This window comes from Mixophyes fleayi, chromosome 10, assembly GCF_038048845.1.
Source record: "Mixophyes fleayi isolate aMixFle1 chromosome 10, aMixFle1.hap1, whole genome shotgun sequence".
NCBI classification, from domain to species: Eukaryota; Metazoa; Chordata; class Amphibia; order Anura; family Limnodynastidae; genus Mixophyes; species Mixophyes fleayi.
In genome coordinates this window covers 17,037,226-17,049,477 of record NC_134411.1, presented here as the reverse complement: position 1 = coordinate 17,049,477, position 12,252 = coordinate 17,037,226, and the positions used below count along the sequence as shown (strand labels likewise).

The following is a 12,252-nucleotide window of genomic DNA, read 5'->3' as shown; positions in this document are numbered from 1 at the left end:
ATGTAGTTCATCCATCTTTTTAAACAAGACAGGATGAAAAGATAACGACCCCCTGCAGTGTATTCAGGCTAAAAAAAAAAATGCTGGTGGCTCACAGATGAAAAAGGCTTAATTAGCACGGGATATCCTTTCTTCTGACAGTTGCAGAAACAAATTTATTCTAACATGGCATCAGTACATTTCAAATACAAAACACAGAACATTTGCAGTGAAACATTGGCGCACTGCGCCACTAAGTGAAATATAGTTATACAATACACTATTTCCAAGTGATCCAGCAACAGTAACAAACAAGAGTTTTGTGGGGCTGTTTATTCGATTGAAGCTCATTTTAAAATGATGCATGCACTGGGACCACCTAGCCCACCAGAGGACCCAAGCTTGACAACTACCCCAGACCCCACAGCGCAGAAGAAAAAGCTTCAGCATGGTGCTAGTAGTCGTAGAGAGGGGTGGGGTGGAAAAAAAAGTAAAAACGCTGCCCTATAGAAGAACCAGCCCTGCACAGACCAACACAAAGTGGAAACCAGCCAAGAGTTTTTTTTAGACTTGAGGGGTGGGGCAGCATCTATGGTCTGAGCAGCTCTCTGCTATTCATGTTCTTTTTTTTGCAAATGAAAAAAGTTTCCACTGTTCAGGACACATTCATGATGGAATTAATTGATACAGATGACAGTACTCATGTTGCATAACTTCATTTATCTGAAATGCATTTGTTGAAGTGTCATTCGGCGCACAGAAAATTGTATTGCAAAGAAACTCAATATTACCTGTTTGGAGATGCACAATGCAGTGTATTTCTTTAAAGTTGCTGGAGAAAAATCAGTCACCCAGCATTCAAATAAAATTTGACTTGTGCTACATCTGTAGCAGAGATCAGACTACACTACTATATATCTACTCACAGCACTGTTCCCAAAATAATAGACTTGAACAGTCATTTCAAGGTCATATCTGATCAAATTTGCTCTGTAAGGACTGCCAACCTGGTCAGTCGAAGACCACAGCAGTTAGTAAATCATTGGGAGAGACAGCATGGGGGTCCTCGCAATATGTTCATTTGACACTCTTGCCATACAATTATATCCTCAATTCTTACCACTGACCTCTCACCTGTGAGTCCCAACTGGCTACAGAACTGGCCATCCTACAGGTGTCCATGACAGACGATATGTAATGGTACAGATCGTCGCATATGTTAAAGCATTGGTATTACCTCTGTACTGTATGCCTACATATGTAATTCCCTATGTACTCAGTTTTTCTGTGTAGATAACCTATGTTTTACTACATAACATAAAAATTACAAGATCTGTCTGTAATCAGCTTAAATCAATAAAAAAAGTGCAGTGACCAAACAACGGTTATCTGTCTGATAAGTGCTCTTAGCACCTTTTATGATGCCATTGTAAAATTTATAACCTAGAGTAAAATAATGCTGGAGGTGTGGTGAGATGGCCAATGTGGGCAGCAAATTGTCTGGCCTATTCCAAGAGAGAACAATCTGAGCATTGGAACAATGAAATCCACTGACAGAGGATAAATCAGGCAACGGAGGGCAAGCTCTCTGGCTAGCATGACTCATATGAAAGTCACTCAATAGGGGGCACGGCGTGGCAGCCATCAGGACCAGTGGCATTCTCTCTGTGCTCTGCAGATCACCCTCCAAGACTTGCTCCCTTTTGGCGCACACTCGCCCTGATTGTCCTGGAGTTTGGGGCCATCTCCTGGAACCCCCAGGTCGGTTCCCTGACAGACTCAACCATATTGGACACGACAGTGCCCTTTCTCCCCTATTGGTACAATAACTCCTTCTCCTCCTCTGCCCCAGCTCCCATTATTAGAAGCCCCTCATCTAGAAAAGGACACCCTCCTCGCACAGTGCCTCGCAGCGGACACCCGATCCCGTCCGCTTCAGCTGGTATATTATCCTTGCCAATCCCACTACAGACTCAGTTAGCGCAGAGGCGTTCACCCACACCGGCTGCAGTGGAGGATAATGACGAAGATATGGATGGGGACACCTCCCTGCTGCTAACCCGGATTTCTGGGTCACTTCTCACTATTTCGGCTGTGACTGCTTGTGATGGAGACTGGCCAGCAGATTTACTCATCGCATCTCACACAGCACTCCTACTAGATTTGATTTACACTAACTGTACAGCCTCGATCACTGCCTGGTTGTAATCTCAGTCTATTTCAGGTGCTTCCTTCCAGCTTCATCGCAGATTCTTGGCACATCAATCAAGTTCTGGACACTGGCGGGTCATACAGCCTCTGCAGTACTATAAGATTCTCCATTCTTGCTGTGACACTTGATTGGACCTTTTAAAAGTGAAAATTAAAACAGACTGTTTCACCACTTGCTCCTCCACTCCATGGTGTCCCAGTCACACCACTATACCCATCTATATATTACATGTAGATCTACCTGCAATATAACCAGCATAGACTGATCCTATTTTAGCTTGTATCATTTACATATCCTATGTGCTGATCCAGAAGATCTAACCGCTTAGTTAACAATCTTAGAATAAAACTAAAATAAAATATGTCCTATTGGCACAGCATCCAGAGATCTCAATGGGCGCAGCTCACCCCTGGGCAATAATAAAATTTTTTAAAAAAGCACAATCTCTTAGACGTGTCTGATCAACTTAATTTACACGTAACTGAATACACCTTTATGTCACAACATGTCAAAAATGTGTTTTGGGTTTAGTATTACAACCACCAGACCATACACTGAAACTTCCTTTCCAAGCTCTGTATATTATATACTATACACCAGTAGTTGTCAGGATGACAGAAGCTTAAAAAGGTTATGAAATGTATAAGCCACCAAGACTCATGATTAACTCTACACAAATGTTATAAGTTTATGGGTATTTGAAGAGAAAATCAAAAAGAATTCTGAGTTTCTTCACAAAATGAAATATTTTACAAAAATCCACCCTTACTAACAATAAACCCCTCATTTTAACTCATGACCAACATGTACAGAGTTACCAAACATGTACTTTACATGTGTCTTACTAGACTCAGATTATCTCTTTCATAAAGGGACCATGATGCCATTATATAGGTATTACATTATCGGCATAGTTAAGATACGTGGAAAACTCCCAAACTAATCTCTTAAAGTGCTGTCATTGGCACTGGCCAGCATCCAACTCTTAAAGTGCTATAAAGTAAATATTCAACAATATCATTTCTCTAGTTTAAAGAGACACCAACCTTAAAATCATTCTCTGCCTTGTGCGTAGGAAAGTACATGTAAAGATACCGCTTGTTTTAGGTTCTTTCATTGGATAAAGTGTGGGAGATCACATGTCTTCATTATGCAGAGCAGGCAACTAACTATAAGATGTCCTTAAAGGTCCCTTCAATCCTTCCTATGCTCTATGTCCCCTCTAAATAAATATCTGGTAATAAGTAAACAATTTATGGAAGGAGATCGATGCAGATTTAGATGGTGGCAGTAACACCAAGCACATACATAAAGGAGAAAGATTTCTCTAAAACGACAACACTTCAAATGCTTGCTGTTTGTAACAGGCACAGTCACAGAATTTACAGAAAACATCTATATACATATATATATATATTTCTTTATGTTCATATGGGAAAGAGGGGCTAGCATGTCTTTAGCATGTTGCTTGAATGTAATACTTCTCGTATCCATTATTATTGCGTTAATAAAACCAAACATTCTGCAGCGATATACAGTGGGAGAAAAAAAAGATTAAAATAGAAGACAAGAAATAAACATCCTCACAAGACCATCGCACAAAGAAAAAAAATAATTTCCTTTAATTTTCACTTACACGAATTAGAATAGAAAAATGCTGAACTAAATCTAGTAACAAGCAGTAAGACGCTCTTGTAGAACAATTTAAACAAAAAACAAGACCCTCCAACCGCATAATAAACATGTAGTCTCAAAAGCAGGTGCCCAAAAAATAAACACAACCTGCACTGCTTTAAGCAATTCAGTAGAGATGGCTTACGTTTCAAACACAAAGGTTACATTACAAGAGTTTATGAGCTGCTCTTAATACTGTTGTCTGTCTGCTGTACGCATCATGTTAACATGATGTGATTTATCCAGAACATTAATCTCAATCCACATAATCCAGGCTACTGAAAGCATTGCACTCCCCCTGCTAATTCATTTATGAGGTTTCCCTGAGTATGAGAATGATCTTAATGTAGCCAGTGGGGGGTAGTTCCTGCAGGGTATGGGAGAGGTTTTGGCGATGGATAAATCAATTATAGTAATATGATGCCTATGGCTCAACAATGGCTCAGTCCTGATGTTCACATAGCCTTTCAATGAGTGAAAAGCAGGTAATCCGAGGACAATGGCTGGATGACATCACTAGTCAGTCACTGCTGTGATTTCACTAAATAAATATGTTGTCCTAACATACAACTCTTTTTATAGCAACAAAACAAACATCTGTGTAATAAATATACAAGAACAACAAAGCTCGAGAAAAAAAAGCTACATCTAGTGCAGCCCGACATTGCACTGGACATTGCAACTAGGCGTTCTGTTTTTATTTGCCTGTTTCTTACCCTTTATTCTTAAACCCCAATGTTTAACAAATTGCTTCTCATTATACTTTCATGACATCATTAGAACTACATCAGCCTTCACTCTGCTACACACAACTTTGGCCACATTGCTCCCTCACTACTCCAGTCACCTCTAACACTCATGAACATTTTTTCTATTTACGTTCTATAATTGGAGCATCCTAACCCTCTTGTCAGAAAATAAAAGGTCATATAAGGTACAATCATCTTAGCCATCTCTCTCTCTGCTTCTATTAGCTGGTGATAGATCATCTAATCCAGACCCCCCATTCCCAATCCATGTATATCAAAACACTGCCAAAATCCAGCAAACCTCAAACACATCACCCATTTCCCGTCTCTTCCAAAGTCTTTTAAATGTGCCCTATGGAACACAGGCTCTGTTTGTAACAAAATCAAGTCAATGCATGACCTCTTCCTCACAAACATCAACCTTCTGGCAATAACAAACATGGCTTACACAATCAGATATTGCGCAAGCCAGATCCTGCCTGAAAGGGGTTACATTTTCATCATTAGTTCTGTGCCCTGATCATCTGTGCCCTGCTTTTAAAAGATGGCCTTTTCAAACAGACCGGTGCCAGTTCTATTGTCTCTGCTGCTGGTCCCTGAGTAACTCCTGTGACCTGGCCCTGACTTTTTTCCTGGTATTCAACTCGTGTTTGTCTCATCGTATTTGCACATTTTTCAGTGACCTTGACTTCGGCTTTGTTTGACTTTGCTGCTGCTTATCCAGTGGTACTGTTGACGACCTTCTGATTTCTGACCCTGGCTTGCCCGTCTTTCCCATGATCATCCAGTGTCTCGCGCTATGACAGCTAAACCTGGTTGTTCCGATATCCTGTACCTGCAGTTATCCTTTTTCTGCCTGGTATCCAATAACTCCTGCTCCTCAGTTAAACCTGGTAATCCTCGTATCCTGAACCTGCAGTTTCCCAATCGTGTCTGGTATCTAGCGTCTCCTGCTTCCTCAGCTAAATCTGCTCCTGCTGTTCCTATGGACCTGTGCTAGCTGCTGACTGCATCTAAATAATACCTGTGTGCCCTGTGTTCAAAATAAAGAAGCTTGGTTTCAATTATAACTACTCTCCGTGGTATTTACGTTAGGAACCCTATCATCATCAACCTAACAAGATTTGGGTGTTCAGATCAGATTGCTTTTAATATTCTGCCACACACTAAGTTTAGTTAAAAAATCACATTGGACAACCAAAAGAATGTGACTGAAGATAGTTTTACAATAAGTTTTTTAATACTACATACCTGTAGGGTTTAGTGGTGTATGGCTCCCTAACTGAAAACTGTCTAACAGATTCTAGAGGTCAGAGAAGTCTGAGCAGTAGGGCACAAACTTTCCAGGCGAGCCATATGCAGTCTGTGGTCCGCACCCTTCCAGTAAAAAGCAGGATTTAACACATGACAGTTACTAATTACCTACTCACATGCTGCTATAAGCTTAACACAAGCTATCAGTTTAATGTGTAGCAGAGAACTTAAGAGCTGCTACAGTAGTGGGTGTCCTTGAATACCTGCTATGTTTGACTTGGCCTTACATGGGTGACTTGAAGTAATGTCTCATAGCTTGAACTGCAGCAGTGTTTTTTGCTAAACACTCTGTGCCACAAGATTGCCTTTTAAACAGAGCTGGAAACCATACTAAGAGAAACATATGCACACCAAAGGCCTATTCCCATAGGTGCCACTTCTCAGTACAAAGAGTTACAATGTGATGGAACTGGTTTTAATTTAAAAAAGAGAATCCATCCTGAACAGCAGACAATTTTTGTTTTAAATTGTTTTTATGTATAAAGCACATCCCCCAAAAATATAAATAAAAAGCTATTTGGTTAAAAATCAGGAGAGATGAGCCAATCTAAGCGCCAAGTACTTTTTTTTTTATCGATTTATGCTATACACTTGCCTTAAAAATTCAGCAAACACATTTTTGAGAATAAAATGCAAAATATTCACACTTTCTATATTTGAGCTTACAAGTCGTGCACTTTAAGTTTAATCTTAGTCAAAGCAAATTAACTACAATGACTCATACAGTCATAATGCCTAAAATAACACAGCCAATATGTGGTGTTCTGGGAGTACATAATAGATTCAGCCCTTCAGTGCTACAAGGACAGAACTTTAGATGTAGATATGATTGACATGATGTGAACATCCACATAATTTGGCTTAGCTAGCACAATGTAACAGTACTCTTAAAGAGGATGTATACAAAAACAGTGTAGACCACATAAATTAAAATCCCACCAGTTATTGGTGACATAAGGTACCTACCAGATCAACAAATTTGAAATGGGGATGTTCTAGGTGTTATATGATGTCCGTGTGCTCTAAGCAGGGCACTGTGGAAAATGACCACTCCCAGCATGCATTGAAGGCAATTGACACGGGGGGGGGAGCAATTTGGATACAGTCTTCAGCGGCCAATCGATTTCTCTGCTTTGTTCTTATGTTTGTTAAAGTGGAAAATCCTTGTTCGCAAAGGTAGGTTGTTGCAAAAGGAAGCAACTTTTTGACTGCCTCCTCATGTGCAATTTTGAATGTCTTTGCAGCTGTTGACATCCAAATATATGACAGCTCTGCTTTGTTTTCAACTGCAATACGTGGTCCCATTATTGCATCAAAACTCTAGAAGTGCCTCTGCCAACCCTTGAGGCTCTTCGGGTACAACAGCAATTTCACATTTAAAGGGGTCTACAATACAGTATGTGAATTGGCAGCATTACCCCCAGGAATTATATTTTTACTCCATTTGGGGTAATTTACCCCTGTTCCCTGACCACTGGTTTAGAGGATGTTCTAGGATTCATTGTACCCCCATCCTTATCAATGCCCCCTATCCAGTACTAGCTTGTGTGTAATAGCATTGGAAAGTGCAAGACTCATGTAGAACAGCTACTTGACTTACTTAACGAACATATTTGTAGATTCTACAATAGACTGCAAAACCTCAAAGCCAGCATATATAACTACCACTAGAGAAGCAATATGGGGGCAATATATTCTGCCCTATATCAATTCTAAAAGATTAGTCTTAGTGGACTGCCACTGTGATGGTCTTCTGAAGTGGGCATTGCACCGCTGCATGTTACTATGACAAAGCAATTTCTGTGCTTGTATACTTCATTACCAATAAACAGGATAATGAGCTAATAGAAACAAATTACTTATAAAGAGAGAAGTATGTTTCTAAATACAAGTCTGACTTAATATGCGAAATAGGATTAAACAAAAATATGGAAGCACAAAGTACACAACTACTGTATCAGAGCTGTTCCGAAACTCAGTGAAAACTAAAAAGAAAAAAAACAAAACAAGCAGACTACCATTTATTACAAAATATCAAAAATGAATTAGGCTTACAGCAGCTTTTCTTTGTATAAACTAGACTGTAGTCTTTGGCGAAATTAAAAAATGAATGTTTTGTTTTTCTTAAGCAAACAAATGACAAAGACTTCAATAGTGCAAATCTGCACTTGTGGAATCTACTTTAAAGTAAATAACCCAATGTGAAACAAAGTGAATAAATAATCCCAGAGTCTACAAGTAGCAGTTATATAAAAGCAGGAAAACCCAATGAAAGAGTACATAGCTGCCACTAAAACACACTAAATATACAAATATAAATCTTGTATTGCGATACACTATTATCTATATATTGGGAGGTATTGGGAGTGAGGGCGGATGTATCAAATGCATTAAAAATTACAATTTAAAACAATGCCGATAAAAGGTTTTTCAGGATTCAGGTAAAGGCGTACGGGTGCATAGAGCGTAACAGGTGTTGAAATTTGACAACTTGGAAACTACAGGTTACTTATCCTGTATATTTCACACACTTTATGCAACCATATTGTGCTAATGCACACAAAAAAAAAAGCAAGCCACAAAATTCAGGAGCCAGAAAGATCTTTAAAAGGAGACTGGGAGGATGGGCACCCGCTGAGCTCATTAAATGTAATTCCAAGAAGTCCACCCTGTGCTCATGTATAAAACTATGGGATATATAGGAAGAATTAAAATTACAAGTCCACAGAAGAAGGGGGGAGGGGAGGGGGCTTTCTGTCACTCCCAAGATTCTCCCTAGGTGGAGTTGTAGCTTACCATGTGCTAGAAAGTTGCAGCACTCAGGTGCATTGCCAAACTATAGAAAGCCGTATTAAAAAAAAAAAAAAAAAAAAAAAAAAAAAAAAAAAAGAGTAAACTTTCCAATGTACAATATAAAGTAATTTTTTAAGGTAATCACAAAAAAAAAAAGAGCAACTGAAAACTTGTCTGTATATTGAACCACGATAGAAGATTTAACAGTGTTATGATCATAATTGGCCTAGTTAAAACAGAGCTATATTCATTTCAAGGTCACCTTTATCTGTATATTACATACCATTGCATGCTTTATACTCTACAAAGTAATTGTACGTTTGTTGAGGATGTGGGTATCAAGTAACAAATACTGCTAAAATATCAACAAAATTGATATACTTGAGATTACATTCAAACCTGTGTTTAAATTCATAGCCTCCAATTGCCAAGTTAACTGGCGAACATTTGTATTCATGTTTCGCTCCTATACAGTTGGAAACAATTACCTGCTATGCGGAGCATTATGGGATAACTAGAACATTGTGAAATAGAACATTGTTTCAGCAATATAAAAAGTTGAATGCTAGACAAGTTCTATTGTAGTGAATAGGAAAAGAGGCAGGGAGAGGGTAGAGGTCTAAAATGATGTCTTTAAATTGAATTGGTATATTTCAACAAAACTCCACAGGTCAAAAGCAAACTGTTTGCACATACAATATAAAAAAAATTATTAAAGAACATAAATAGGACTACAATGCTATATTTTATAACTTATTTTTGACTTTGCTACAAGCCCTGTGACTAACTAGTGCAAATCTTTTCATTAGTACAATTGGAAATGATCACTGTAGTCTTTTGCCCATGCGGCTCTTATGACAAGTAAACTATATTTTAAGGACAATGTCAGTGGCCCTCTATAGCAAGTTAACCCTTTCACTTGAAACAGTAACATTTCTGTGAACACAGAGTGCATCATCACTAATGCTTGATTACTCTGAGATCTGAAGCAGGCAGATCCCCAGCACGGACAGATACAGAGACAGATTTTGATTGAAGCAAGTGAGAGATTAGCTCAATGTCACGTTATTTTACTCTCCCATGGAGTTAACTGCAATCTCATGTGGTGGAACTATGAACATAGCAGTCAGGCGTAACCAATGCACATGCATTTATTTTTGGGTGCCAATATTTAGAGCTCGTTCACAATTATAGAACATGACACACCCAATGTCTCATATTAATGAGCACTTTCAGGACAATAAATGGTATTGGTAAAACAGCAACACATGAAAAGTGCATAGAAAACACATTAATGCACGACATACATCCAAAAAGAGCATTTTCATGCACTGGGGTAGACAAGACCTGACTGTCATAATGTGCTCTCCGCATTTTGCTATTTAGAAAGTGGTAGATGCGCATTAAAATATGCTTATTTGCCTATTAGAACAGAACAGAAAAGTGAATGTTCTATTAGAACAGAAAAGTGAATGGCAACTAATTTGCAACAAAAAGACATATATGAATTGGGGGCTGCAATGAAAATTTAAGCTCTATTGAGCAAACAAACAACTAAATTTATGCTAATGAGCAACTCAGTTATAATCCCACTGCAAGACACAATCACTGCAAAGTAACACCCAAACAGTTCCATTTTCTCCAAATACAACTGGGGTTTACATGTCCCAGTAGGTTATCTTCACCTAGGTGACCCATGACATAAAGGAAACTGCTAAAATAAGAGCAAATTTGCCCACAGCTAATGCACATTTTTCTTGAACATGGGCATCAAAGAAAATATAGTTTAAAATTGATTTCATAAGGTATCAGCACTATTTTCTAGCAAGCAATTAATGATAGATTGTGGGATTTGACAGCCAGTATCCTTTCGATAAACTTTCTCCTTGCTCATAACCCAGTCAAGTAGAGATCACATTCCAGCAACACTTGGAACTGCTACAAAGGCTGCTGCTAAAAGCTTCTTCTACAAGACTACATTTAAATAATTTAGTTATCAACAGAGAACACCACAGATAAGGGCTGCACAATATATGTGCTGTCTCAGGAGACAATTTAAGAACCATTGGTAACTATAACCTGCTCCAAACCCCCGACTCATACAATACCACAAGGCATTCTAAAGCAGAGTTTCTCAACCCTGGTCCTCAGGGACCACTTAAGAGTACACAATTTAAGTATATTCTTGCATTAACATACAGCAAGTACAAAAGGATCCTGGACCACCAAGAAACTAGGCTGCCTTCAAACACTAGAATATTGAAATATGCAAAGCTAATTATCCCTGCTACAGGGAAAAAAGTACTTTCAGCTATCCAAGTGGACCAGGGTTGCCAAAAGTCGTTCTATAATATAAGCAGTCACATGCATATTACAGATGTGCATTCAGCAATTTGGGCAGGGGTAGGCAACCTGCGGCTCTCCAGGTGTTTGTGAAACTACAAGTCCCAGCATGCTTTGCCAGTAGATAACCAGCAGATAGGTGGCAAGGCATGCTGGGATTTGTAGTTTCACAAACACCTGGAGAGCTGCAGGTTGCCTACCCATGATTTTGGGGAAAGTGCTAGTGGATTAGGGCTCCCAAGTCAGGACACATGTCCCATGGCTTGAGCTCTACAGGGTCATCATAGGGGGTCTATAGGCCTGAGGGAAGCCCGTTGTGGCTCTCCAGTAGATGTTACTATAAGCCCATTGGTGAGATGCTAGCAGCTCCATGCTGGGACTTGTAGTGTCACACCAGCAGGAGAGCCACAGGTGGTTGAAGCCGCTCTATGCAATGCTCGCTTTATTTAATGGGGACAACAAGCAACTGCCAACCAGCTCACCAGAAGAAAGTGTTGGTACCATCATCATACACTTCGGACTCTGTGGTCCTCCTGCAGGACTCCCCTCTGTGCAGGGGATTGCCGGCCGCCTTTCTGCTGCTTTTAACCTCCGCTTCCTCCCAACACTGTCCGTCCAAGGAGGACTTCCTAGCTGCGACTCCCTTCCTGCCCTCATAGCGTATCATAGCTCAGCTGTGGCCGCCGCTGTCATGTGCAGCTCCGACTCTGCCGCTGGGAACTCTTCCACTGACCGGGGAGGGGGGCGGGGGGAACGCAGACTTTCACCTCACCACGTGGGTCGAGAACACGTGACCACGTCACGCGTTGTGATAGCCGGATGGCCGCTCAGTCGTTGCTATGGGGCGGAGACAGGAGATCACGCCAGGCGCAGCTGTAGCTCTCACGCATGCGCTGTCCGCGGTGCTGAAGCAAAGTCTGCTAAGTGTGCACTTCTATAGTATATACCAGTGTTGGCTAACCTGTGACACTCCAGGTGTTTGTGAAACTACAAGTCCCAGCATACCCTTCCTGCATTAAGCTGCTATATATATATATTTATTGGCAAAGCATGCTGGGACATGTAGTTTCACAACACCTGGAGTGTCACAGGTTAGCCAACACTGGCTTATGCTAACATGCTGAATGCTTAGCGAGCACCCATTGCGTTTACATCAGTATACATATAGGGCCTGATTTATTAAGGATC

The 12,252-nt window shown here is 40.1% G+C and overlaps 1 protein-coding gene across 2 annotated transcripts in view; it reads right to left on the bottom strand.

The window, feature by feature from the left end:
• Positions 1 to 11,800, bottom strand: part of PTDSS2 (phosphatidylserine synthase 2) — a 43,705-nt gene extending 31,905 nt beyond the window's left edge. For both annotated transcript variants that reach the window (XM_075187996.1, XM_075187998.1), the window contains exon 1: positions 11,547 to 11,800. In XM_075187996.1, coding sequence (XP_075044097.1) covers positions 11,547 to 11,721 — 175 coding nt within the window. In that variant the 5' untranslated portion in view covers positions 11,722 to 11,800. The remainder of the gene's footprint in view (positions 1 to 11,546) is intronic.
• Positions 11,801 to 12,252: the final 452 nt, after the last annotated feature.